Here is a 23,955-nt window from a genome sequence, read left to right on the forward strand (position 1 = left end):
CTCTACAGGGTTGCTATAAATCTGCTGTGACTTGATGGCATTTTACACATACACACACAGTTAACTGGACAAAAACAAATGTAAAAATAAAAAAACAGTCACATCATCTTTCAATACACAGACAATAAAATCTTTATGATTCAGACTATGGTAAAAATTAAAGCATCTAAAATAATCTGCCACAAGCCTCTAAATAGAACATTTAAAATGTCTTGCTTATTAGCTGCCAGAAAAAATGGAAATTTATAAATTGACACAGCGAGTAACCTCAAACCACTCTTGCTCCAGCCATTTCAAACAACAGCTACTGAAAACATTCTGTCAGTAAAGAAAGTAACATAATACAGGTGATTTGTGGTTGGCTGGTTCCTTGATCTCTATTAGCTTCCCATCATTCAACATCAGCAGTCCTGCCAACAGTCTAAGTTAACCAAAATTATCTCCCAAGTGAAAAAAAAAATTAAAGCGCAATGAGCCTGGTGTGGTTTCCTTTCTGCAAGACCCGCCATTTCTTTTCCCTCTTCCCCCATTTAGAGCCTGCTAAAACAGCGCCTGGCACAGACCTCTGTAGCAAAGTCAAAACAGATTTCGCTAACCACTTTCACCACAAAGAACACATGTGAAAGAGCAGAGGAAACTTGGGTAGGCATTCCAAATTACTGTAAGGAATCCTAAAGCATGCTATCTTATTAACTTGTTCCCCTTACACCGTCTTGGCATGCATCCCTCTCCTAGCTAATCTAGAAAAATAATCTGATTCTAATCATTCTTTTCTTAGATCAACAGAGCCATTGGAAACAATCCTAACAACATTCAGGAAAAATAATACCAGGTTATCTGACATTTTTATACAGACTCAGTCTTTGAAAATGACAACAGTGGCTTTTGTCTCATGTCTGATGTTTGCAATCAAAGCATAGAAGCCTATATATTTTAATTGATTAGATTATATAACTTGTATAACAATATATATATTCTATTTCACATATAGCATGATTCCTACCATATTACAGCACAGCTAAAAATATCTTAAATGAACATTAGCTGGAAATGGAACCAAGCTACCATGTCAGGAGGTTGGCTATCCTGCCTACGTGCAGACTTTCCAATAGAAGGTATCTTGGGTTACATTGTCGAAGGCTTTCATGGCTGGAGAACGATGGTTGTTGTGGATTTTCTGGGCTGTATAGCCGTGGTGTTGGCATTGTAGTTCCTGACGTTTCGCCAGCAGCTGTGACTGGCATCTTCAGAGGTGTAGCACCAAAAGGCAGAGATCTCAGTGTCACAGTGTGGAGAAGATGTTGGCAGGTAATTATATAAATGAACTCAGGAAGGTGGGTTTGGGCTGAGTCATCCTGTAAGAGTTTCCCAGGGTGTGGAATGCCAATGGAATGCTAATACTTCACTGTATCCTGACGATGTTCTTTTGCATATGGATTGGTGCTTGATATGCTAATCTTCTCTGCAGGGCTATGGTAGGATGTAGAGTATTTTGTTAGTCTGGTGTTTTTCAGGACTGGAAACCATGCTCTATTCATTCTTAAAATCTCTTCTTTCCTGTTGAAATTGTGCTTATGCTTATGAATTCCAACGGCTTCCCTGTGCAATCTGACGAAGCAGTTGGAAATGTTGTCCAGTATTTTAGTGTCCTGAAATAGGATACTGTGTCCTGTTTCGGTTAGGCTATGTTCAGCCACTGCTGATTTTTCTGGATGGCCAAGTCTGCAGTGTCTTTCATGTTCTTTTATTCTTGTCTGGATGCTACTCTGTGTGGTCCTGATGTAAACTTGTCCACAGCTGCAGGGTATGTGGTATACTCCTGCAGAGGTGAGGGGGTCTCTACTGTCTTTTGCTGATCGTAGCATCTGTTGTATTTTTCTGGTGGGTCTGAATACCGTTTGTAAGTTGTGCTTTTTCATAAGCTTTCCCATCTGATCAGTGATTCCTTTGATATACGGCAAAAACACTTTTCCTGTGGGAGACTGTTTTTCCTTAGTTGTTTGATTTATCCTTCGTTTAATCGCTCTTCTTATTTCATTTCTGGAGTAGCCATTTGCTTGAAGTGCGTGGTTTAGATGATTAGTTTCATCGTTGAGAAAGTATGGTTCACTTATCCGTCTTGCATGGTTTACTAATGTTTTTATTATGCCTCTTTTCTGTCGAGGGTGGTGATTGGAGTTTTTGTGTAAGTACCGATCCATGTGAGTTGGTTTCCTGTAGACCTTGTGACCTAACTGAAAGTTTGCTTTGAGGATGACAAGGGTATCTAGAAATGGAAGTTTACCCTCGATTTCTTCCTCCATGGTGAATTGTATGTTCAGCTGGATATTGCTGAGGTGGTTTAAAAACTCTATCAATTCTTCCTTACCATGGCTCCAAATGATAAAGGTATCATCCACGAACCGGAACCACGATGTAGGCTTGTGGGGTGCTGATTCTAGAGCTGTCTTTTCAAAATGTTCCATGTAGAAGTTTGCTATAACTGGGCTGAGCAGGCTTCCCATGGCCACCCCATCCATCTGTTCATAGAATTCGTTATCCCACTGGAAGTAACTGGTTGTCAGACAATGGTGGAATAAGGCTGTTACATCCTCTGGAAAAATCTGATTAATCAGTACAATAGTGTCTTTTACCGGAACCTTAGTAAACAGGGATACAACATCAAAACTGACGAGTATGTCCTGTGGATTGAGATTTAGAGAACTGATTTTGTTGATGAAATGTGCTGAATCTTTGATGTAAGATGTGGTTTTTCCAATGTGGTCCTGTAGAAGATTGGCCAGATGTTTAGCTAATTCATGTGTCGGTGAACCAATGGCACTCATGATGAGTCAGAGTGGGACTGAATCCTTATGAATTTTAGGGAGTCCATATAGTCGTGGTGGCTGTGCTTCAGTCTTGCATAGTTTTATGTGCATGTTGGGATGAAGTGAGGAATTTTTGATCAGCGCATTTGTTAGCCTGGTGATTTTGTGGGTTGGATCTCATTTTAGTTTTTTGTAGGTGGAAGGGTCCAGGAGTTCCTTAATCTTCCTTTTGTATTCTTCTGTTTTCATGATCACTGTGGCATTGCCTATGTCAGCTGGTAGAATAATGATGTCTGGATCCGCATTGAGGGTCTTGATGGCGTTCCTCTCCTTGTGTGTTATGTTGCTGGTGGGAAGCTTTGCCTTCCGTAGAATCCTGGCCATCTCTCCTCTTATTTCCTCGGCTTCTTATTTCCTCTCCTTCCTTATTTCCTCTTTCATAAGCATAAGCACAATTTCAACAGGAAAGAAGAGACTTTAAGAATGAATAGAACATGGTTTCCAGTCCTGAAAAACACCAGACTAACAAAATACTCTACATTCTATAATAGCCCTGCAGAGAAGATTAGCATATCAAACACCAATCCATATGCAAAAGAACCTCCTCAGGATACAGTGAAGCCTCCCTCCATTAGCATTCCACACCCTGGGAAACTCTTACAGGATGACTCAGCCCAAACCCACCTTCCTGAGTTCATTTATATAATTACCTGCCAACATCTTCTCCACACTGTGACACTGAGAGATCTCTGTCTTCTGGTGCTACACCTCTGAAGATGCCAGTCACAGCTGCTGGCGAAATGTCAGGAACTACAATGCCAACACCATGGCTATACAGCCCAGAAAATCCACAACTATCTTGGGTTATTTCCATCACACAACAGACATTCAAAGCAAATAGAATTTGTTCTTAGTCTTGTCAAGAATGAAATGATGGCTGGTGAATTAGGCATAACATAAAGACTACAACAGGCAGGGAGTGTTCTGATTTGTTATCCAAAGGAGAAATGCCAGTGGTGCAGACCGTATTTTGCACTTCATCCCATATCTGTCTGTGAACTGTGACTCATGAATGTTCATGTTGAAATCAATTGTTAATTTTTAAGGTGCCAATGAACTTGTATTTTATTTTGTTTCATCTAATTTCATACAGACAGCCTTAGAAAACGTTCAAAATTTTCACTGTCACCTGGCTCATGTGCTATCACTGATTTAAAAGAAAAAAGCGAAATATCAAAGAAATAATTAAAGGAGTATTACCTTGGCAGGTTCGCTCATCTGTTAAAAGTTTATAGCCTTTCTGACAGCTGCATTCAAAACTGCCCACCGTGTTTCGGCAGAAATGGTCACAGCCGCCTTTGTTCATCAGACATTCATCTATATCTGTTGAAAACATGAGAAAAAGGAATGGAACAAAACATCAATTCACTTTTTGGAAAAAAAGAAGAGAAATGTGATTCATTCCCCTTCAAAGACTAACAATTCTTAAGACTTAATATTTGAGCTGTTCCAGTCTTCCAAAACACTGCCTATGAGACATTCCTGAAGAATAGATTTACATTATGAATCCCACTGCTACCATGAGCTCAGTGGGTAAACCACTCCTCTCAGCACCAGCACCCCTGTTGTATTGTGGGGATAATAATAACACTAACTTGTTCACTACTCTGGGTGAGGCACTAATCTGTCTAGAAGAGTGGTGTTATAAGCACAGTTATTATTATTGTTGTTGTTGTTAATTAAATGTGAACCAGAAGAACTGTGAGTTCATACCAGAGGAAGCTATGAAAACATTATTCTTGTAACCAAAAGAAAGGAGACATCTAGATGGATAGCTGATGAAATTCTTAAAATAGATAAAGATATACAAGAAGGAAGAGTAAAAGGTGACAGAAATAGAATCAGAATTCTAAATGCAGCTTTTCAGGGACTTGCACACAGAGACAAAGAGAACTATTATAATAACCAGTGCAAAGAAACAGAAAAAAATAACAATAAAGGAAGAACAAGAGATCTATACCACAAGATCTAACAAAACCAAAGGGAAATTCAAAACACAACTAGGGATGCTGAAAGATCAACACAAAAATACAATATTTGATCAGGACAAAATAAAGAAAAGATGGAAGCAACAAACTGAAGAACTTATACAGACGAGATGAAAAGATGAGATTCCTTCGAATAAGAACTTTTTGATGAAGAACTTGCAGTTTTGGAGAGTGAAGTAAAAGGGGCATTCAAAGCAATTGGGAGAAACAAATCACCTGATGGGATATCAACAGAGCTATTTCAGGCTATGGAAACTGAGTCCATCAAAATCTTAACAAGAATCTGTCAATAAATATGAAAATCAAAACAATGACCCACGGACTGAAAATGTTCAGTCTACATCCCAATTCCAAAAAAATGAGATGTCAAAGATTGCAGCAACTATCAGACCATTACCAATTTCCCATGCAAGCAAAGTGATACTCAGCTTCTTACAGCTGAGACCCTTACTATATATAGAAAAAGAAATGCCATAACTTCCAGCAGGATTCAGAAAAGGCAGAGGCATTAGAGATTTTATTGCAAATTCACGTTGTTTAGTGGAACATACAAGAAAATTTCAGAAGAAAAATCAGTTTGTGTTTTAGGCTTTCGACTATGTGGATGACAAAAAACTATGGATGATATTAAAAAAATGGGTGTGCCACACAACATCTGATTGCTTTGATGCACAACTTGTACTCTGGACAAGACTACTGTTAGGACAGCATATGGGGGAAAAGAATGGTTTCCAATTGGCAAAAGTGTCAGACAAGATGTATTTTATCTCTCCATCCATTCAATATACATATGGAAAGCTGGATTAGATTTAGATGAAGGTGGCATGAAAATTGGTAGAAGGAATATGAACTATCTGAGATACATAGATGACACCACATTACTGGCAGCAAACAGTAGGCTTAAAATGACCATTGATGTAGGTTGTAGAAGAAAATGCCAATGCAGGATTATAGCTGAACATCAAGAAGATAAAAGTAATAGCTACTGAGGAATTACATTACCCTAAAGATAACAATAAAAAACTAAAATTGTTTGAGATTTTCTATCCCTTGGCTCAATCATCAACCAAAAGGGAGACTGCGGCCAAGAAATCAGGATGTTTTCCATTTTTTTCTTAGATGCCAAAAAGGCTTTTGACAGGGTAAAACTTTTTCTGTTTGTCAGCAGTTTGGATTTAGAGAAAACTTTATGAATTGGGCTTATGCCCATTCAACCATAAGATTAAACATACACAACACATTATTAAATCAGATCCCAATAGAGAGGGGTGTTAAATAAGGATGTCCTCTCTCAGCTAACTTATTTGGGAGATAGTAATAGGTTTAGAAAATTTAAAACACATAGAGAATAAGTTTAAAACAGTAATTAGGGACATTAAAAATAAGTAAAACCTGTGCAATCCTATGAATTTTCCGGGTTGGGTTGTGCCAATACTGTAAAAATGATGATTATGTCCAAGTTGATCTATCTTTTAGCTAATTTGCCTGTAGAAATCTCTGGAAAAAATAGTAAGAAAATGGCAGAATTTGCTTTCTGGATTTATTTGGGAGGGAAAGATACCTAGGATTAGTCAATCAATTTTTGCAAAATAAGTTAGACAAAGGCAACTTGTCCATTCCTAGTATCTGCTGGTACCACGATGCTGCAAAATTAATGCAGCAGGCATGTTGGTTTTATAGACACACAGATTGTAAAGATTAGTCTGAAGTTGCAGTTGAACAATCATATGTCTTTTATGGGTGACATATCATATCATCCATTATCATATGCCACTTTTATGGATGAAAAAAACAGGAGAGGGAAAGAATTTACAATCATGATAACCTTGTCATTAATAACTTTTTGTGTTGTTGGGATAAATACAAGGTCAAAGTGTCCCTAGGTATCTCCCCTCTAGCATCAGCAGTGAGAGATCTAGGTTGAGCTCAGAGATACCAACTTCGTTCCCTTCCTAAGTGAGAGAGAGATGGGTCAGACACATGACTGTCTTATAGAAAACAATGCAGTAATACCCTATGAAGCTGTTAGAGCGAAAATTAAGGGTCAAATCAACCTGATCAAATATCTTCATGTTAAGAGGGATAGCCATGCTCTTTCTGTAGCAGTAGAAAAGAGCAAAAGTCCAGCAGCACCTATAAGACTAACAAAATTTGTGGAAGGGTATGAGCCTTTGTGAACCTTTTGTTAGTCTTCATGTTAAGAGGTTTTTGACCTTTACAGTATTGAGAAGGGAAGGCCTTAAACAATATTCTGAGCTGGAAAAAAAATCTTAGTCAATGGTGAAAAGTATCTACTGCCACACAAACATGATTTGATTCTTGGAATGTGTGGTCAAGGCATTACTTAAAGAAATGCAGGCTTGTTCCATATGTTGTGCTTTGTCTATGTGCACATTGGGTAAAAATAGCTAATTGTTTGAATAAAGGGATGAGAATTGCTATACCATTATCATCTGAAATTTCTCTGTTGAAGAACTTTTCCAATAATATGAGGTTTTACAAGATTATCTTACACCAGGACAATTGCGAGATTGGTTTTCACTAGACATTGGAACAAAAACTCATATCCAAACATTAAAGACTGGCTCAATAAAATGGAAGAATCTTTTATTCTGGTTAAGTTAAAGTTTTTACAGAGAGGAAAAAAATTGGAACAAATCAAACCATTGTGGATTTTTTATATATCTCAGTTTGAACACAATTTGTGTTCAATCAAATCATATAATTTGTAGAATTATAAATGTGTAGAATTTACGATTTGGGTATTGTTCAGTGGCTAATGTCTATTTGCTGAAAATTAAAATAAAAAAAAGAGAGAGATACTTAGATGGGCTGCAATGAAGGAATGAGAAGAGATCCTTAAGAATAAGGAAGTGTCAGGAGATCAAGATAATTCATACTATAGTATTATCCATTACTATGTATGGATGAGCAAACTGGACAATATAGAAGGCATGCAAAAAGAAAATTGATCAATTTGAAATGTGGTACTACAGGAGAGTTATACAGACACCATAGATCCACAAAAAAGCAAATAAACATAATCTAGAACAAATCAAGCCTGAATTCTCCCTAGAAACTAAAATGAGGAAATTGAGGATATTGTATTTGGTCACATCATGAGAAGACTCACTGGAAAAGATAATAATGCTAGGAAAAGTTGAAGGTAGTAGGAAAAGAAACACATAGAAACATACAGCTGAAAAGCACTCCAAGGGTCATCTAGTCCAGCCACCTGCACAACTCACTGCTAATCATCCCCTACCGCCCCAGTGACCCTGCTTAATGCCCAGAGGAAGGCAGAAAACTTCCAGGATCCTTGGACTAATCTAGCCTGGAGAACTATTTCTTTCTGACCCCAGATTGATGATTGGCATTACTCTGGGCACATAAGACAGGACTACGAGAGCTGAGCACTGGCTCATTCCTTCCAGCTGTCCCTCTTGCATTCTACTTGTTCATACTGAGTCATAGAATCAGCATTGCTGACAGTTTTCCATCTAGTCTCTGTTTTAAAACCTCCTACTAAGGAGATCCCACCACGTCCCAAGGAAGCCTGCTCCACTGAAGAACCATTATAACTGTCAGGAAGTTCTTCCTAATGTTTAGCCAAAAACTTTTTTGGTTCTGGTCTGACCATTTGCATCCATATGGGCAATGGGAGGCTGGTGCCCTGGGCAAAGAATACACAACACACACAGAGCATGGATGAAACGGGCCACAAGTTTATTGATTACAGCCATTGGAGCATTGGCAAGGCACAGGACAACAGATCCACTGCATTGAGTGGCCCTTTGCAATGGTCACCTCCCCAGGCCAGCTAACTAAAGTATGGCCCCAACACAAGGCAGTCATGCTGTCAAGCCACAAGGCTGCCTCGTGCCTGCAGCCCTGGTGCCTGCAATGGGGAACTCGGAACACTGCCAAGGCACCCAACCACCCTTCTGCCACTGATTGGACTCCAAAGGGTAGAGGACCCTTGGGAACGGGGCACCATCCTTCCCAGTCTCATCCAGAAGCTCAAAGGGTCAGGACCAGGCCAGGAAGAGAGTGAGACATCCCTCAAGTGGTGCTCTGGGATTCACCCAGGCACTGGGGATGGGGTTAGCAGGGTGGATTCCCTCCCACCAGCAGGCAATTCTAAAGCGAAAGAGTGTACTGTCCAATGCTCCCGTGCTAAAGAATCCTGACTTCAGTAGGCCCTTCATAGCCCACATGGAAGCTTCCAGATCAGGACTAGGCACCGTCTTGTCTCAGGACATGGACCATTGGAAACACCCACTGACCTTCCTTAGTCAAAAGCAGAATGCAACTATGTGACATTGGAAAAGGAAGCCCTAGACATGAAATGGGCCATTGGTGCCCTTCAATACTACTTAACCAATAATCCCTTCAAGTTGGTCACTGACCATGAACTCTTGCTCTGGAGGTTCAGAATGAAAGATCCATGGGTGCTGTGGTGGATCTTCTCCCTCTTTCCTTTTACTTTCACTCTGGATGCCTCCACACAAACACTGACTACATGTCAAAGATGTATGAGGAGACTGACTCCTTACCAGAGTTCTCCAGGACGGTGTGTGTCTGTCTGGGAATGGCACCTCTGCCTGCCCCAGACTTAGCACCCTGAAGCCCCAGCCAGCCCTGTGGTACTGCGACCAAACCACAGCTCCTGACTGTGGCCTCCCTGATTCGCTGAGCAGAGGCCCAGGAGCCCGCAGCTCACCTCAGGATGATGACCAAGGGATGATGTATGGCGATGAGTGAGCAGCCAACATAGGCAGCAGACAAGAGCTGGGCAACAAAGTGTGGGAGGCGCCTCTGGGTCTGCAGCCTGTGGTCACGCCGGTGACTACCCGAGAACCTAGAAGATTGCCACGGTACCTGTCTGCCCTTCTGCTACTGATTGGATGCTGAAGGACAGAGGGAACATAGTACCATCCCTCCCAGCCTCATCCAGAAGCCCAGAGGGAGGTTTCCAGGCTAAGAGGAGGGTGGAATGTCCCTCAGGCACTACTCCAACCCCTGGCTCTGAGACTGGCCCAGGAGTTGGGGTGGGGATACGGGGTGGGGAGGAGGATATAAGGAACTGGGAGGAGGATATAAGGTGGAGTCACAAAGCAGGCCACAGAGGATCTAGGAGGAGCTGTCTTTGGCCAGAGAGAGTGTGAGGGAAGCAGATGGCAACTTTCCTCTGAGGGTGTTGCAGAGTCTTTGGGTGATGCAACCTTGCCCGGCACCTCTGCAAAAACCCTTGCCAGATGGGCAGGAGACCAACCCCATACCTGGAGAGGGCTCACACTCTTCTATCCCTTCATCCATGTCTTTTATAAAGATGTTAAAGAACACAGGGCCCATGACAGATCCCTGAGGCACTCTACTTGTCACTTCTCTCCAAGTGGATGAGGAAGCACTTACCAGCATTCTTGGGGTTGACCAATCTGTTGACCAATCTGTTCACAAATGCACCTAACAGCAGTAGCGTCACATTTTACCAACTTGTAAACATGAATATCATGCAAAACTTTATCAAAAGTGTAATGATTTCAAGTAAACGTGTGCATTTAAATGCTTGGTGAGATAGGTAAAGAGTGGGGGTGAAAGAGAGAGATGAGAGAGTGATATGATAGGTTGATGACTGAGAGGGTGGATGGAGTGAATACAGTTTAGACTGAAAGTGGAGAGCAAAAGTGGCAGTCAGAAGAAGGCAGGCTGGCTGTGTGCTGCCTGAATATGTTGAAGTGTTTATGAGAGAAATATGGCCTGTGTGGAACCTGAACTGAGCATGTTTGTGAAAGGACACTCAGTCAGGGGAAGAGAGGCCAGCTGTGGGCTGCCTGAGCAGGTTTAATATTTCTGTGAATAAGAGTGAGAGAAAGCAGGCAAGCTGTGTGCTGCCTGAGTACCTTCAAGCACGTCTGTGAGAAATATTGAGTCAGAGAAAGAGGCTGTGTGAGAAGCCTTAGAAGAGATCTGTGTGAATGAGTTTAAATGAAGTAACTTTAAGAACCAAGAACTACTTTTATGAAACCGATATGCTTCTTTACTAAATAAAAGTTTATTTTGTTTTGTTATATCCCAGAGTAGCTGGCATTGCTATATCCCATTCCTATCCGCAGGGACACACAGAACCACTAAGGAGCCTGACGCTTAGGCACGTTACAAAAAGGAAAACTTAAATAAAATATCTTGGAATATAATACTCCTGGTGGCAGCAAACTACCCAGAGGGTGTTAAGGGAAAGATTAAAGGCAAAATCTACCCTAGAGAAAGTAAGAGTCATAACAAAAAGCTTTACTGAAATCAAGATAAATTGTGTCCACAGCATTCCCCTGATCCACTAAAGTAGTAACTATCAAAAAAGGAGGCAAGGCTAATCTGACATGACTTGTTCTTGAGGAACCTATGCTGGTTCTTTGTAACTACAGTATTCTTTTCTAAATGCTCAAGGACTGACTACTTGATGATTTGTTCTAGAAGTTTTACAGGTGTGGATGTCAAGCTGACAGGTTGGGAGTTACAGGGATCCTCTTTTTTCCCCTTCTTGAACATGACATTTGTCCCCCTCCAATTTTCTGGCACTTCACCTCATCTCCATAAATTCTCAATTATAGACAGATTCAAAATTCCCAAGAAGACCCAACATGGATGGACTCAATAAATTGATTCAGGATACTCTCCCAGGATGAGGTGGACAGGATCCTGTATGCTGTGAAGCCTAGCATGCGTCCATTGGACCCGTGACCATCATGGCCAGTAAAGACCGGCGGTGCCAGGATATGGGCCCCCCTGGCTAATATCATTAACTGTTTCTGAGTTCCGGGACTTTCTCAGGTTCATTAAAAGGGGCAGTGGTACAGCTCTTATTGAAGAAACCATCTGGATCCAGCAAATTACCATCCAATCTCGAATCTTCCATTTCTTGGTAAGGTAATTGAGAAGGCAGTGGCTGAACAGCTCCAGGTGTTCTTGGAAGGTTCTTCTACCCTGGATCCATTTCAGTCCGGCTTCCACCCTGGCCAAGGGCCAGAGATGGTGCTCATCACCCTCACCGGTCATCCTCACAGATGATCTTCATCAGCACTTGGATTGGGGTGGGTTAGCATTGCTCCTACTCTTAGATCTTACATCTGTGTTTGACACGGTCGACTATGATCTTTTGACCCACTGCCTCGCTGGCATGGGGATTTGTGTCGTGGCCTTGCAGTTGCTGGCCTCCTTTCTCCACAGTTGTGGACGGTGATTGGTGCTTGGGGTGTAGATTTTTTATGCTCCCCTTTGGTGTGCAGCATCCCTCAGGGGATGATCCTCTTCCCGATGTTGTTTAACATCTATATGCGCCCCCTTGCCCAAGTGTTCAATAGTTTTAGGCTGGGTTGCCACCAGTATGTTAATGACACTCAGCTCTATCTGTTAATGGACAGCCAACAACACACCACACTGGACACCTTGGCCAGGGGGTTGGATGTCATAGAGACATGGCTGAGACAGGGTTGCTTGAAATTGAATCTTCTGATGACCAATCCTTCATCTGGGTTGTGGAAAGATAAGTTTGGAGACCCATCTCCCATCCCTTGATGGAGTGCAGTTAATGCCTATATCAATGGTGAAGAATCTGGGGGTGATCCCAGAGGTCACACTTTCAGTGGAGGCCCAGGTCACTGCAGATGCCTGGTCTGCATCTTTTCTCTTGAGAAGGTCAGGCAGCTTGCACCCTATCTCTCCTCCCAGGATTTAGCTTTGGTGATCCATGCAACCGTCACCTCCTGGCTGGACTATTGTAACTTGCTTTACACAGGGTGTCGTGGGCCAACCTTGGCAGGGCTCCCTGCCTGCTGGTGAATCCTTCTTGGAGGATGAGGGGATGGAGTGGCCAGAAGAACCAGCAGCAGTGCCATCTGCAGCACCAGAGGAGCCATCGACGGAGCAGCAGCCTGGATCCTTTGAGGAACTGCGCAGGGAGGAGGAAGAACTGACAACCTGGAGACCCGAGTCTCCCAAGCCGGCCGCAAGGCGGAGGACTCGGGCAAGGGAGGCTGTATGGGAAAGGTGCAGGATTGCACGCCTACAGGTGCAGCATTGAACGGGGCTGCTCTCTGAGAGCGAAGCACCACAATCAGGTGAAGAGGAAACACTTGCCCCTCAGTCTCAGACACTGAAATGAGCCTAAAAGGAAGACACTGGACAGAGCTCAGGGTGGGAGCAACTTCGTTCACCACTCCCTGTGACCAGTAGCTCTGTGACTGGAAGTGCTGATCCTGCCTTGTACCCTGACCCTCCTCAGCTTGAACACCTGATTCTTGACCTTGGATTCGTCTTGTATTCCCACTCGCCTGCCCCTGGTTTGACTGACTTCTCGGCTTCTGACACTGGCTTGGCCTCTGGAATTTCTCTCACTTGCTCCTTTGGTAGACTGACCTCCCAGCTCTCGACTTCAGCTCGTCTTAGGACACTAGCTTACCTGCACTCCGTGGGACTGCTTGGACCACTGGGATTCCACCTCGACACCCCAGTGCCCGGGACAGGTGTTCCTAGCCCCAAGCATGACACATTGCTCCAACCCCTACACATCACCATCACAACCCCCAGGCAGCATGGACACGGGGGCAGCTGCGGCTTTGATGGCTCAGAATAAGGCACTGCAGCAGGTAGACCAGCTGACCAACACAGTGGCCCAGCTGCAGCAGCAGCAGCAGCAGCAAGCTCTGGTGACTGAACTGTCTCCTCAAGCCACTCTCAAATGCCGAGTGAGCCCGCCGGAAAAGTTTGCTGGAAACGTTGAGGAGTTTCCTGTCTTCCTGGTCCAGTGTCAGCTATACATCAGCCTGCACCCCTGAGATTTCTTGGATGACTGGACCAAGGTGGGGTTCATCCTGAGCCTGCTGAAAGGGCAGGCTGTTAAGTGGTCCAACCCACTTCTCTTTGAACCATCGCTGCTGCTACAATATTATGTGGGGCTTATGGAGCAGCTCCAGACAACATTTGCCAACCCTGTCAGTGCTGAAAACGCCAACTGGCGGATCCACTGGCTCCACAAGGGTGGGGCACAGTGGCCACCTACACTGCGGAGTTTCAGCTCCTGGCTCAGGACCTGTTCTGGAATGAGGTGGCGTTGATGGATCAGTTTGTAGAATGGCTTTCTGATGAGGTTCTTGATGAGCTGGCCTGCACCGAACGCCCCTCCACACTCCAAGCCGTTGTGGTGCTATGTCAAAGCATCTATCAATGCCTGGAGGCTTGCAAACAGACCCGCAGAGAGGCAACTCGGAGAGTGGAAACACCCTGGTTGTTCCCAGCCCTAAGCAGCCCAGCCCCAGCTGCCCCTGGGGCTATGGGTGTGGGAGAACAGACGCAGGTAGGAGGTGCGCGGCCATGCCTGACGGCCACAGAGAAAACACGGAGGTGCACACTTATACTGCGGAGGTACCAGACATTGCTTGCTCCTGCCCTGGAAAATGCCACCCAGGGCCATCAGCAAAAGACAGGCCTCGGCTTGCAGCAGCCAGCCTGGGCGAGACATCTGCACCAACGGGGTCCTCGACACTGGGGGGAAACATCTCCACCTCCCACCTTCTAACGGACTGAAGGTGCCTGAAGACCAGTGCCATGATCGACTCCGGTGCATCCCGGTGCTTCATGGACTACAGCACCAGATACTCACGCGGGAGAAACAAGTCAGCTCCCTGATGGAGGCCATCAATGGGCACCTCCTCAAATCAGATCTGGTAACCCATGAGACCGAGGCCATGGGGGGTCATCACTGAAGGTCACCAGGACCAGCTCCGGTTTGATCTGGTGTGCATGCCACACTTCCTGGTTGTTCTGGGCCTGACCTGGATCACAGATAACAACCCCACGATTGTCTGGGAGCACCAGACGGTCTGGTTTAACTCAGCCTCACCAGACTCTGCCTCAGGACTGCTTGCTGTCTGTAGTCTGAGCCAAGGAGGGCCCTCTCTTCCACCCCACTACACTCAGTTCAAGGATGTGTTTGAAGAAAGGGGGGCGACCAGCTACCTCCATACCAGGCCTATGACTGTGCCAGTAGCCTGATGCCCAACAAACCCCTACCAAAGGGCTGCCTCGTAATCGGAACCTGAGCGGCTGGCCCTCCAGGACTTCCTGTCCAAGAACCTGAAGAGAAGGTTCATCTGGCCCTCCACCTCTCCCACGTTGGCCCCAGTCCTGTTTGTAAAAAAGAAGGGAGGGGAGCTCATGCCGTGCCATGACTATCGTGCAGTCAACCAGATCACAGCTCGGGACCGCTACCCACTCCCATTAATCCCTGAGCTCCTAGACTGGCTCTAGCGGGTGATCCAGTTCACCAAACCTGACCTTTGGGGGGCATACAACTTGATCAGGATCCGCACTGGAGATGAATGGAAGACCACCTTCGGGATGCGCTATGACAAATTTGAATATCTCATAATGCCATTTGGCTTTACAACACTCCCTTGGTCTTCCAGAGGTTCATAAATGATGTGTTCTGAAACCTGTTGTACTATTACATCATCATGTACCTTGATGATATCCTCGTGTACGCCCATGTTCCCACCAGACATACGGAACATGTCATATATACCTCCTGCATATCTGCCATGAATGTATATGGGCTCTGCCTCTGATCTCTGAGAGTATAGGAAGTTCTTTATTGCTGAAACACCAGTAGGTTATCTCGCAAATGTTTACTTTCTCTTTCTTGCTCTGCTGGGTCATGTCTGAGCCCCATCCATGCCAATTTTTATTCTGTTCTGCTTAACACAACGTATCTTGCTATAACTCAACATCTCTTTGCTACTGTCATAATTATTTCTTTCTCAGGCTTTCACAGGTGTTTATCTGTTGGACGGTAACAGCTCTCAATGTTTATGACCTTGTGCTCATTCCCAGACAGTGCTATGTCTTGCTACCTAGTAACTCAACGTGATATACAAATATGTGAAACGTTCTTACACCAAGAGAGTGCCAAAGTATTGTTTATGGTTGGGAGGGGGGAAAGGAGTAAACTAGAATGTTAAAAGAGAACTTTCTCTCACATGATGTCATTCCTATCAACTTCTTGGAGCGAAAAGCTCCAAGGATCATAAGGATCGCACTATCAACTTCTGATGCTGCTTAGATGTCTACCTTGCTTTTAAGTAGTCCTATGGACCTGTATATGGAAATGATCTGATTTCTGAATAAAAGCCATTTGACCAAGCACTTGTGTCTTGCTGCAATGGTCCAGAGATTTGTCTGCTGTATCCTGTCATCCATAGCCTGATAGCTGAGCCAGTGTCCTTGACTGCCAGCTGAATGGCTCAAAGTGTATCCTTCTTGAGAACCTAAGATAAGTTCATATTTCTCACTGTCTACTCTAAATCAATCTCTCACTCCAACACCCCCCCCCATTAACGGTCCTCTTTCCCATGGCAGGAATATTTCCTATAACTAATATTGCTAGCCCCACATATGTCACTTCTGCCAATTCCATAGTCCAAGCACGTTGTACTGCATGGATCTCTAATAAAGTTACTTCAACTGGAACACCTGTGTGTTAACTGTGGAGAACTTGGGGATTTAACTGCCAAGGACTGACATTCTGGCAGAAGTCCCTTTTTCTCCTCTGGACCCAACATCCTGAAGTCGAGCTACTGGTGATATGCTGTACGAGACCGACCAAGGAACTGCAGAGCCCCCAGAGGGACAGTTACTCAACCTAGAATCAGACCAGACCTATGGAAATGGGGCAACTGGAGGAACCCCAGTTGGATTACTGCCCAGCCTCAGCATCACTGGCTTAGAGTTCAGGGCGATCCTGGAGAGGAGGATGGATTATGAGAACTGGCCAGTAATCACCCTGAGGGAATGGGTGCCCCAGATGTCAATCTGCCAGCAGACTGGGGAAGAGTTCCTGGAAGAACTGGATGAACGCTTTAGGGGGAATGCGGCTGGAAATAAAGGGACCCTAGGCGACCTCGTGGGACCTTGAGAGCAGATTGGTGTGGAGGAGGCTCAGCAAACCTGGGAGGAGATTGGGCATCAGCTTCGCTCTGCCAGTCTCGGTATGTTGAGGGCTAATGCCTACTTCCGAACGATAGGGGTGAACCAGGAGGAAGTATGGCTGAATCCCTATGACACCCCAGTAGAACCTCTAAGCAAGGATGAGACAAGCATGACTGCGACAGGCTCTCCCAGAGACTGACTCTGAGCAGTGGCAAGCTGTATGGGGGTAGATGAATGAACTGAAAAGGGACCTGGCACAAGTGGTGAGAGGACCACAAGACATGATGTGCCATACATCCATGACGGGAGTGCCTCAGGGCCCAGGGCCTGACAGAGATGGAATTAGGGGGGACTGAGGAGGTGGGCCACCCAGGTGCCCTCCTCCCCCTGTTCCTTCACAGAGAAGTGCGGTTGGGCCCCTGGGGAGACCATCAGGCACTCCCCCACTGAGATGGGGACCATTAGCAATGTGGCAGCCAGAAGCACCGGTGTGGCCAATAGGATTTCCCGTGAATCTTCAGCTGCCAGCCTGAAGCCTGGCCATCCCGCTGCCTGGAGGTATACCAATTGGAGCACCACTACAACCCATGCCGCCAGCTCAGCCTCCCCCCACTTTACTGCCACTAGGGATACCAGTAGCACCAGGACACCTAGTTATTCCGCCACCCAGGGGGGTGCTGATGGGAGTACTGCTACAACCCATGCCGCCGGTTCAACCTCTCCCAGCTTTGCCATCAATAGGGATGCCGGCCACACCAGGAGGGGTCCCTCATGCAAGAGTGCCCCAACAGGGACTACAGAAATTAGAGGCCCATTTTAATAGGGACCTCAAAGAACTAGGATATTTTATCATGCAAGTGATGGAATTTTTCCGAGCATGGGGCCACACCTTCCCGAACGACCCCAGCCGGATCAGCCACCTGGGATCCTAGCTGGATGGTTCGGCAGCTAAGTGGTATGTCACCCAATATGAGGCCGGGGGCCCGGAGCTTCAGAACTTCAAAGTGTTCAGATGAGTGTTGAGGATCCAGTTTGAGGACCCGTTGGAAGGAGAACGGGCCCGGACGCAACTGAAGCGGATGCGGCAAGGGAACTGTCCAGTCTGCGAATACACGGCAGAATTCAGGCAGTATGCAGCGAAGGCGTGTGACTGGTCTGAAAGTGTCAAAATCGAATTTTTCTGGGCTAGCCTGAACCCAGACTTGGTGGCCAAAGCGTTGATGCAAGACGATCCTGCCACCCTGATGTGATGGCTCCAACTTGCCTGTGAGGTCAAAAACCAAGACCAGGTGGTGAACCTCATAAAGATGCCACACCAGTCAACTGCTAAGAAAACCCCCTTGGGACTGGGAAGGAAAGAGAAGAAGACCTTCGACCTCCACCACCTGGACATGGAGCGAGCTACCTGCACAAGAAAGGGATTATGTCTACAATGTGGAGGAGTTGACCATTTTGCCACTAAATGCCCGGGGAGCAGAAAGGAGCAGATGGAGGGGAACTGCTCAGCAAAACCTGCCACCTGACAGGCCACCAAGCCACCGAAAAGAGCTCCTAAAAAGAGAAGCCAAGTGGCAACCAGCCTCAACGCTACAGAGGGGTCAAGTGAGGAACCCTCAGAAGAAGAAACTCCTGACCAGCCGGCAGGAAATGCCAGTGACCTGTCGTGAGGAGGCCCTGGTGACAGATCCTGCAGGAGCTGCCACCGCCCGAGGTGAGCCCAAAAGGGGCCTTACTTTTACATGCCAGTGATTATAGTTAACCCTCCACAGGGGACCCACATTCGAGTGCGGGCCTTAATTGACTCTTGATGCACTTGGGTTTTGATTGCCCCAGCTCTAGTCACATGATTGGGGCTGAACATGTGTAAATTAAACCACCCCACAGTATTTGAACAAATGGACGGGTCCCAAATGAAAGAAGCCCCGGGTAATGTAGAAACTGAGATAGTCCCAGTGGGATTAGGTAACCATTGGGAAGCCAGAACTTTTGTAGTAACTGATGCCACCAAATTCCCATTAGTGTTGGGAATATAGTGGCTATGGGACCATGATTCATATGTGAAGTGGAAAACCAGAGAACTATGTTTTGTGGGGAGGGGCATTGTTGAAGTCATGTACGGAACCCAGAGTGGGGACTTAGCGTACTCCCCACCCCCGAGAGTGCTCTACTAACTCAGGAAGAGATGGAGCAAATTCCCCCTGAATTCCAGGACTTGAGCCATGTGTTTGGTGAGGAGGAAGCTGATGAACTTCCCGCCCACAGGGCTACTAACTGTGCCATAGAGCTAATCCCAGTCCAAAAACTGCCAAGGGGAAAACTTTACTCAATGAGCCCAGGGGAGCATGAGGAATTGCGTAAATTCATTGACAAAAATCTGGCCAGAGGATTCACCTGCCCGGCCAGCTCCCCTCATGTAGCACCAGTACTGTTCTGCAAAAAGAAGGATGGGGGGTTACAATTGTGTACTGATTATAGGGAGATTAATATTGTGTCAATGTCCAATGCTTACACCATCCCCCTGATTAGAGACTTGTTGGGAGTGGTGTCTCAAGGGAACATTTTTTTGAAACTAGATTTATGAGACACATACTTCCGAGTGAGAATAAAGGAGGGGGATGAATGGAAAACAGCAACACACAGCAACACAACACACAGCAAAACAGCAACACACAGCAACACAGCACACAGAATAAAGGAGGGGGATGAATTGGACTACACACAGCAACACACAGCAACGACCTTTAATGGCATAAATAATACAGACGGAACAGAAGAAATGTTGTAGAATAAGTTCATCGGGCAGCACAATCGTGTCCCTAGACAGCAAAATTATCTCGAGATACAGCACAGTCATAGGAGGCTTTATAAAATATTACCCTTGACTTCCACACACAAGCCAAGAATTCAGCAACGGATAGAGTTATTGCTGGACTCTTGTCTGCTAAGAAAAATTTTAGATCCTTATCCAAAAAATCCCTCTGCACAGGAAAAAGGGGACGAATCAATAAACTATGTATAACAGAATATTTGGGGCAGCGAAAAAAAATATGTGAGATTGAATCAGGTTCCATCAGAGTACAGTCACACAGTCTATCCCTATACGGAATACCCCCGTATCTGCCTGTGACCACTGCTGAGGGAAAGAGATTGAACCTTGCTAACATAAAAGCCCTCCTAAACACTGGGTTTATCAGATCAACAATATACGCCGCCATGGAGGTTAGCCAACTTCTATAGACCATTCATAAAAAAACTTTGCTCAAATTTCCTTACCCTTAACTGACGTTGAAAACCAAGGGTAAAGGACTACAAGAGGTGAAGCCCAGTGCTATATTAAATTAAATTGGACTAAAGAGTGCCAAGAGGCTTTTGAGCATCTAAAAACTTTATTCATTTCAGAGCTAGTCCTACGTCACCCCAATGAAAATCGGAAGTTTGTTGTACAGGTAGACGCAAGTGACGTGGCCATGGGAGGAGTTATCTTACAGGCAGATGAGGACACTGCTGAGTCAGTATCCTTGACTGCCAGCTGAAACAGGCTCGAAGTGTATCCTTCTTGAGAACCTAAGATACGTTCATCTTTCTCACTGTCTATTCTAAAACAATGTCTCACTCCAACCCCCCCTCCATTAACGGTCCTCTTTCCCAAGGCGGGAATATTCCCTATACCTAACATTGCTAGCCCCACATATGTCACTTCTGCCAATTCCACTGTCTAAGCACCTTGTACTGAATGGATCTCTAATAAAGTTACTTCAACTGGAACACCTGTGCGTTAACTGTAGAGAACTTGGGAATTTAACTGCCAGGGATTCACAGAACATGTCTGTACGGTACTTGACCATCTCAGGCAGCACGGGCTGTATACCAAACTCAAAAAGGGCAAGTTCGAATGGGATGAAGTGGATTTCTTTGGGCACCACATTCTGCCCATAGCCTCCAGATGGACCCCTCCAAGGTTGATGCTGTGCTGTCCTGGCAGGCCTCCCAAAACTGGAAAGATGTCCAGCAGTTCATCAGGTAGGCAAAATACTACCGGCAGTTCATTTCAGGCTTTGCGAAGCTGGCTGTCCCTTTGACCCAACTAGTGCAGATGTGGGTCCCATTCACATGGGGCCCAGAGGCCGGACAGGCCTTCCAAGCCCTCAAGAACTGCTTTGCTACTGGTCCAGTCCTGCGGTACCCGATCCTAACCATTCCTTCATCGTAGAGGTGGATGTTTCTGACACTGCCCTGGGAGCCGTCCTAGCTCAGAGAGACTCCCCCAATGGCCCACTGCGGTCCTGTGCCTTCTACTCCCGCCAACGCACATCCGCAGAGTGGAACTTCACTATTTGGGAGAGGGAGTTGTTGGCGATCAAAGCCATGTTTGAAACGTGGTTTCTGTGCACTCGGACCATCGCAATCTGGAGCATCTCCAGACCACCTGAAACCTGAACCAACACCAGATCCGGTGGGCCTTGTTCTTTGCCCGATTTCAGTTCACCATCTGTTATATTCCCGGCACCCAGAACAAGCAGGCCGATGCCCTGTCCTGAAAGCCTGAGTTTACTCGGTGGCGGGGGGACCCCCAGCAGCCACTACGATTCTTCCCCCCGAGGTCTTCGTGTCTGCAGCAGAGCCTGCTTCACTACAGCTCCAGATCTAACAAGTGCAGCAAGAGGTCCCATGGGCTCAGCGCACCTAGTTCAGCTCCTGCAAGACCCTGACCAGCCAGATCCACCTGGGTACTGTCTGCAACAAGGGATACCGACTCACAATGATTGCACCTAAGTCCTCCCTGGGAACTTGCGATGGGAGGCGCTGGAGTTGGCCCATGATGCCCCACCAGCAGAGCACTTTGGGTGGTACAAGACCCTGCATCTACTCTACCGGGAGTTCTGGTGGCCACAGGTGCAGGGGGATGTGACCAGCTATGTCTGATCCTGTGAAGTGTGCAGATGGGCCAAAGAGGTACCTAGGAAACCAACCAGCCTGTTGCACCTGCTACCGTCGGCAACAAGCCCTTGGACTTCATCACAGCCCTCCCCTTGTCCCGTGGACATACCTGCATAGCAGTGGTGGTCGACCTCTTTACCAAAATGGCACACTTGGCATCCTGTCCCGCATCATCCTCAGCCAAAATGGCATCCTGTCCCACACCATCCTCAGCCAAAAAACCTGCATGCCTCAATCTGCACCCCATTTTCTGACTGCATGGGGTCCCCAAGCACTTGATCTCAGACTGGGAGGTACAGCTTTTCGGCTCTGGTGCTAGCCTGGCGGAATGCTCTCCCTATGGAGATCTGGGCCCTGTGGGATTTATTATAATTCTGCAGGCCCTGTAAGATGGAGATATTCCATTGGGCCTATGGCTGAGATGCTGGAGATCTGTTCTTCCTGACTGCCATGCTTTTTATCCATTTTTTTGCCTATTCTCTGCCATGCCATGCCAGCTCAGAGGTGACTGGTAGATTTAGCTCACTGCCTGCATTTTATGGCTTTGTTACAGCCTTTTGGGGTCTGATGCAGACACCTTTCTTACTTACTGATTGTATGTGATTTATTGAGCTTGATGTGTATTTTAACTTAGTTTGATTTATTATTGTTGTGACCCACCCTGAGCCTGCATGTGGGGAGGGCTATAAATGTTGCATCATAGTTACAGCAAGCGTATATGCAGCCTGTAGCAAGTAGGTCCCGCTGTACTGAGTATGTTCCAAGTAAGCCTATTTAAAAGATTTTCTTCAACAAGGCTGAAGCAAATATATATAGAATTTTGTAATCAGTAATTGTGAAAAAGATTTCCTCCCCCCCACCCCAAGTTTTAATTTTCCTCTCTGATACAGCAAAGGAAACTCAACTCTGAGTCTAACAGGTCTATCCTGAGGGATCAGCCAGAGCCAAGTTCTTACACTGATCCAATAGGCATCACTACCCTCCCTTCTCTGTCCCCACCAGCCACCACTGAGCTCCACACCAAGCTTCACCTATGCTTGGCATCAGATATCAGGCACTTTTGTGATGTCTTTGGAAACTGGAACCTTCAAACTAGTGGACAAGTTGGTGCTGTTAACTGCAAAAACAATCTGAATTGCATAATCATACAATGTCTCTATTTCTTTCCAAACACAACACAGCGCATCTAACCAGGCCAATGGTCATGTTTGTTTTTCTTCCCGTAGTTATAAATAAAGCCTTCTTGTGAGACGTGAAAACCACAAGAGTTTGCTGAAAATGTTTTTCTCATACAAATATAGATTCATTCAAGACATTTTGAATTGTGTGAAGGGTATTAGAAGTGCATTTTTTGTATTGAAGTTGCTTGTGAGCCCCTGTCCTGCCTGCGGCTCTGGGCCCACCTTCAGCTGTGGCTCCCTCTATGAGGGCGATCCCTCTCTGTCAGATCTAGGTAGGGGCAGGGGTTAAAGTCACCCATCTCTGCCTCCTACCTTGCTGGGCTCTGGCTCCTTTTCCCTCTCTCTGGGCCTCCTCCAGTTGCCTCAGCTGTCTCCTCCCCGGCTTGCCTGGGAGCACCCTTTATATTCCTTTTCCTCCACCACCCTAGCCAATCTCAGAACCTCTCTCATTCCTCTTTCTCTTGGTCCCCTGATGGGTCTGGCCTTCTTACCAACCCATCCTTCTGTCTCCCCAGCAACTCCTGTGTTGGCTCTGCCCCCTTGAGACCCCCCTCTGAATCCCTCCCTCACCCCTCTCTCCACCTCTCTGGTATGGCACGGCGCCTTCCACCTGAGCAGGGTCTGGAGCCCGTCCCAGCTGGCCCTTTCCCGCTGGACTGGCAGCTGCACTGTGGGGCTGGGTGGAGGGTGTCATCGTCAGGGCCTCTTGTGGCCCCCAGCCTATCAGCTGTAAGGACAGCTGCTGTGCCACTCCAAGCATCAGCTGAGCGGCAGCAGCGGATAGCTTCTGAGTAGCGGCAGTGGACAGCTTCTGTGAGGGCGGCTTCCCCTGGCTCTCCTCTCCTTGGGCCAAGCATCCTGACCATCATTGTGCCTCTCTCCTGGGTCATGCACTGGTGAACAAGGCGGTTGGGCTGGGGCTCCTGAGTGGTGGGCTCCCAGGGAGGGAGGGTGGCATCTGCACCAACTCCGGCTGCACCGGACATTGCTTTTACATAA

At 46.1% G+C, this 23,955-nt stretch overlaps 1 protein-coding gene across 4 annotated transcripts in view; it reads right to left on the minus strand.

Moving 5' to 3' along the window:
- SCUBE1 (signal peptide, CUB domain and EGF like domain containing 1) overlaps nt 1–23,955 on the minus strand; it is a 441,848-nt gene that overhangs the window by 136,243 nt on the left and 281,650 nt on the right. For all 4 annotated transcript variants that reach the window (XM_055000435.1, XM_055000434.1, XM_055000433.1 and 1 more), the window contains exon 8: nt 4,068–4,190. In XM_055000435.1, coding sequence (XP_054856410.1) covers nt 4,068–4,190 — 123 coding nt within the window. The remainder of the gene's footprint in view (nt 1–4,067; nt 4,191–23,955) is intronic.

This window comes from Eublepharis macularius, chromosome 16, assembly GCF_028583425.1.
Source record: "Eublepharis macularius isolate TG4126 chromosome 16, MPM_Emac_v1.0, whole genome shotgun sequence".
Lineage (NCBI taxonomy): Eukaryota > Metazoa > Chordata > Lepidosauria > Squamata > Eublepharidae > Eublepharis > Eublepharis macularius.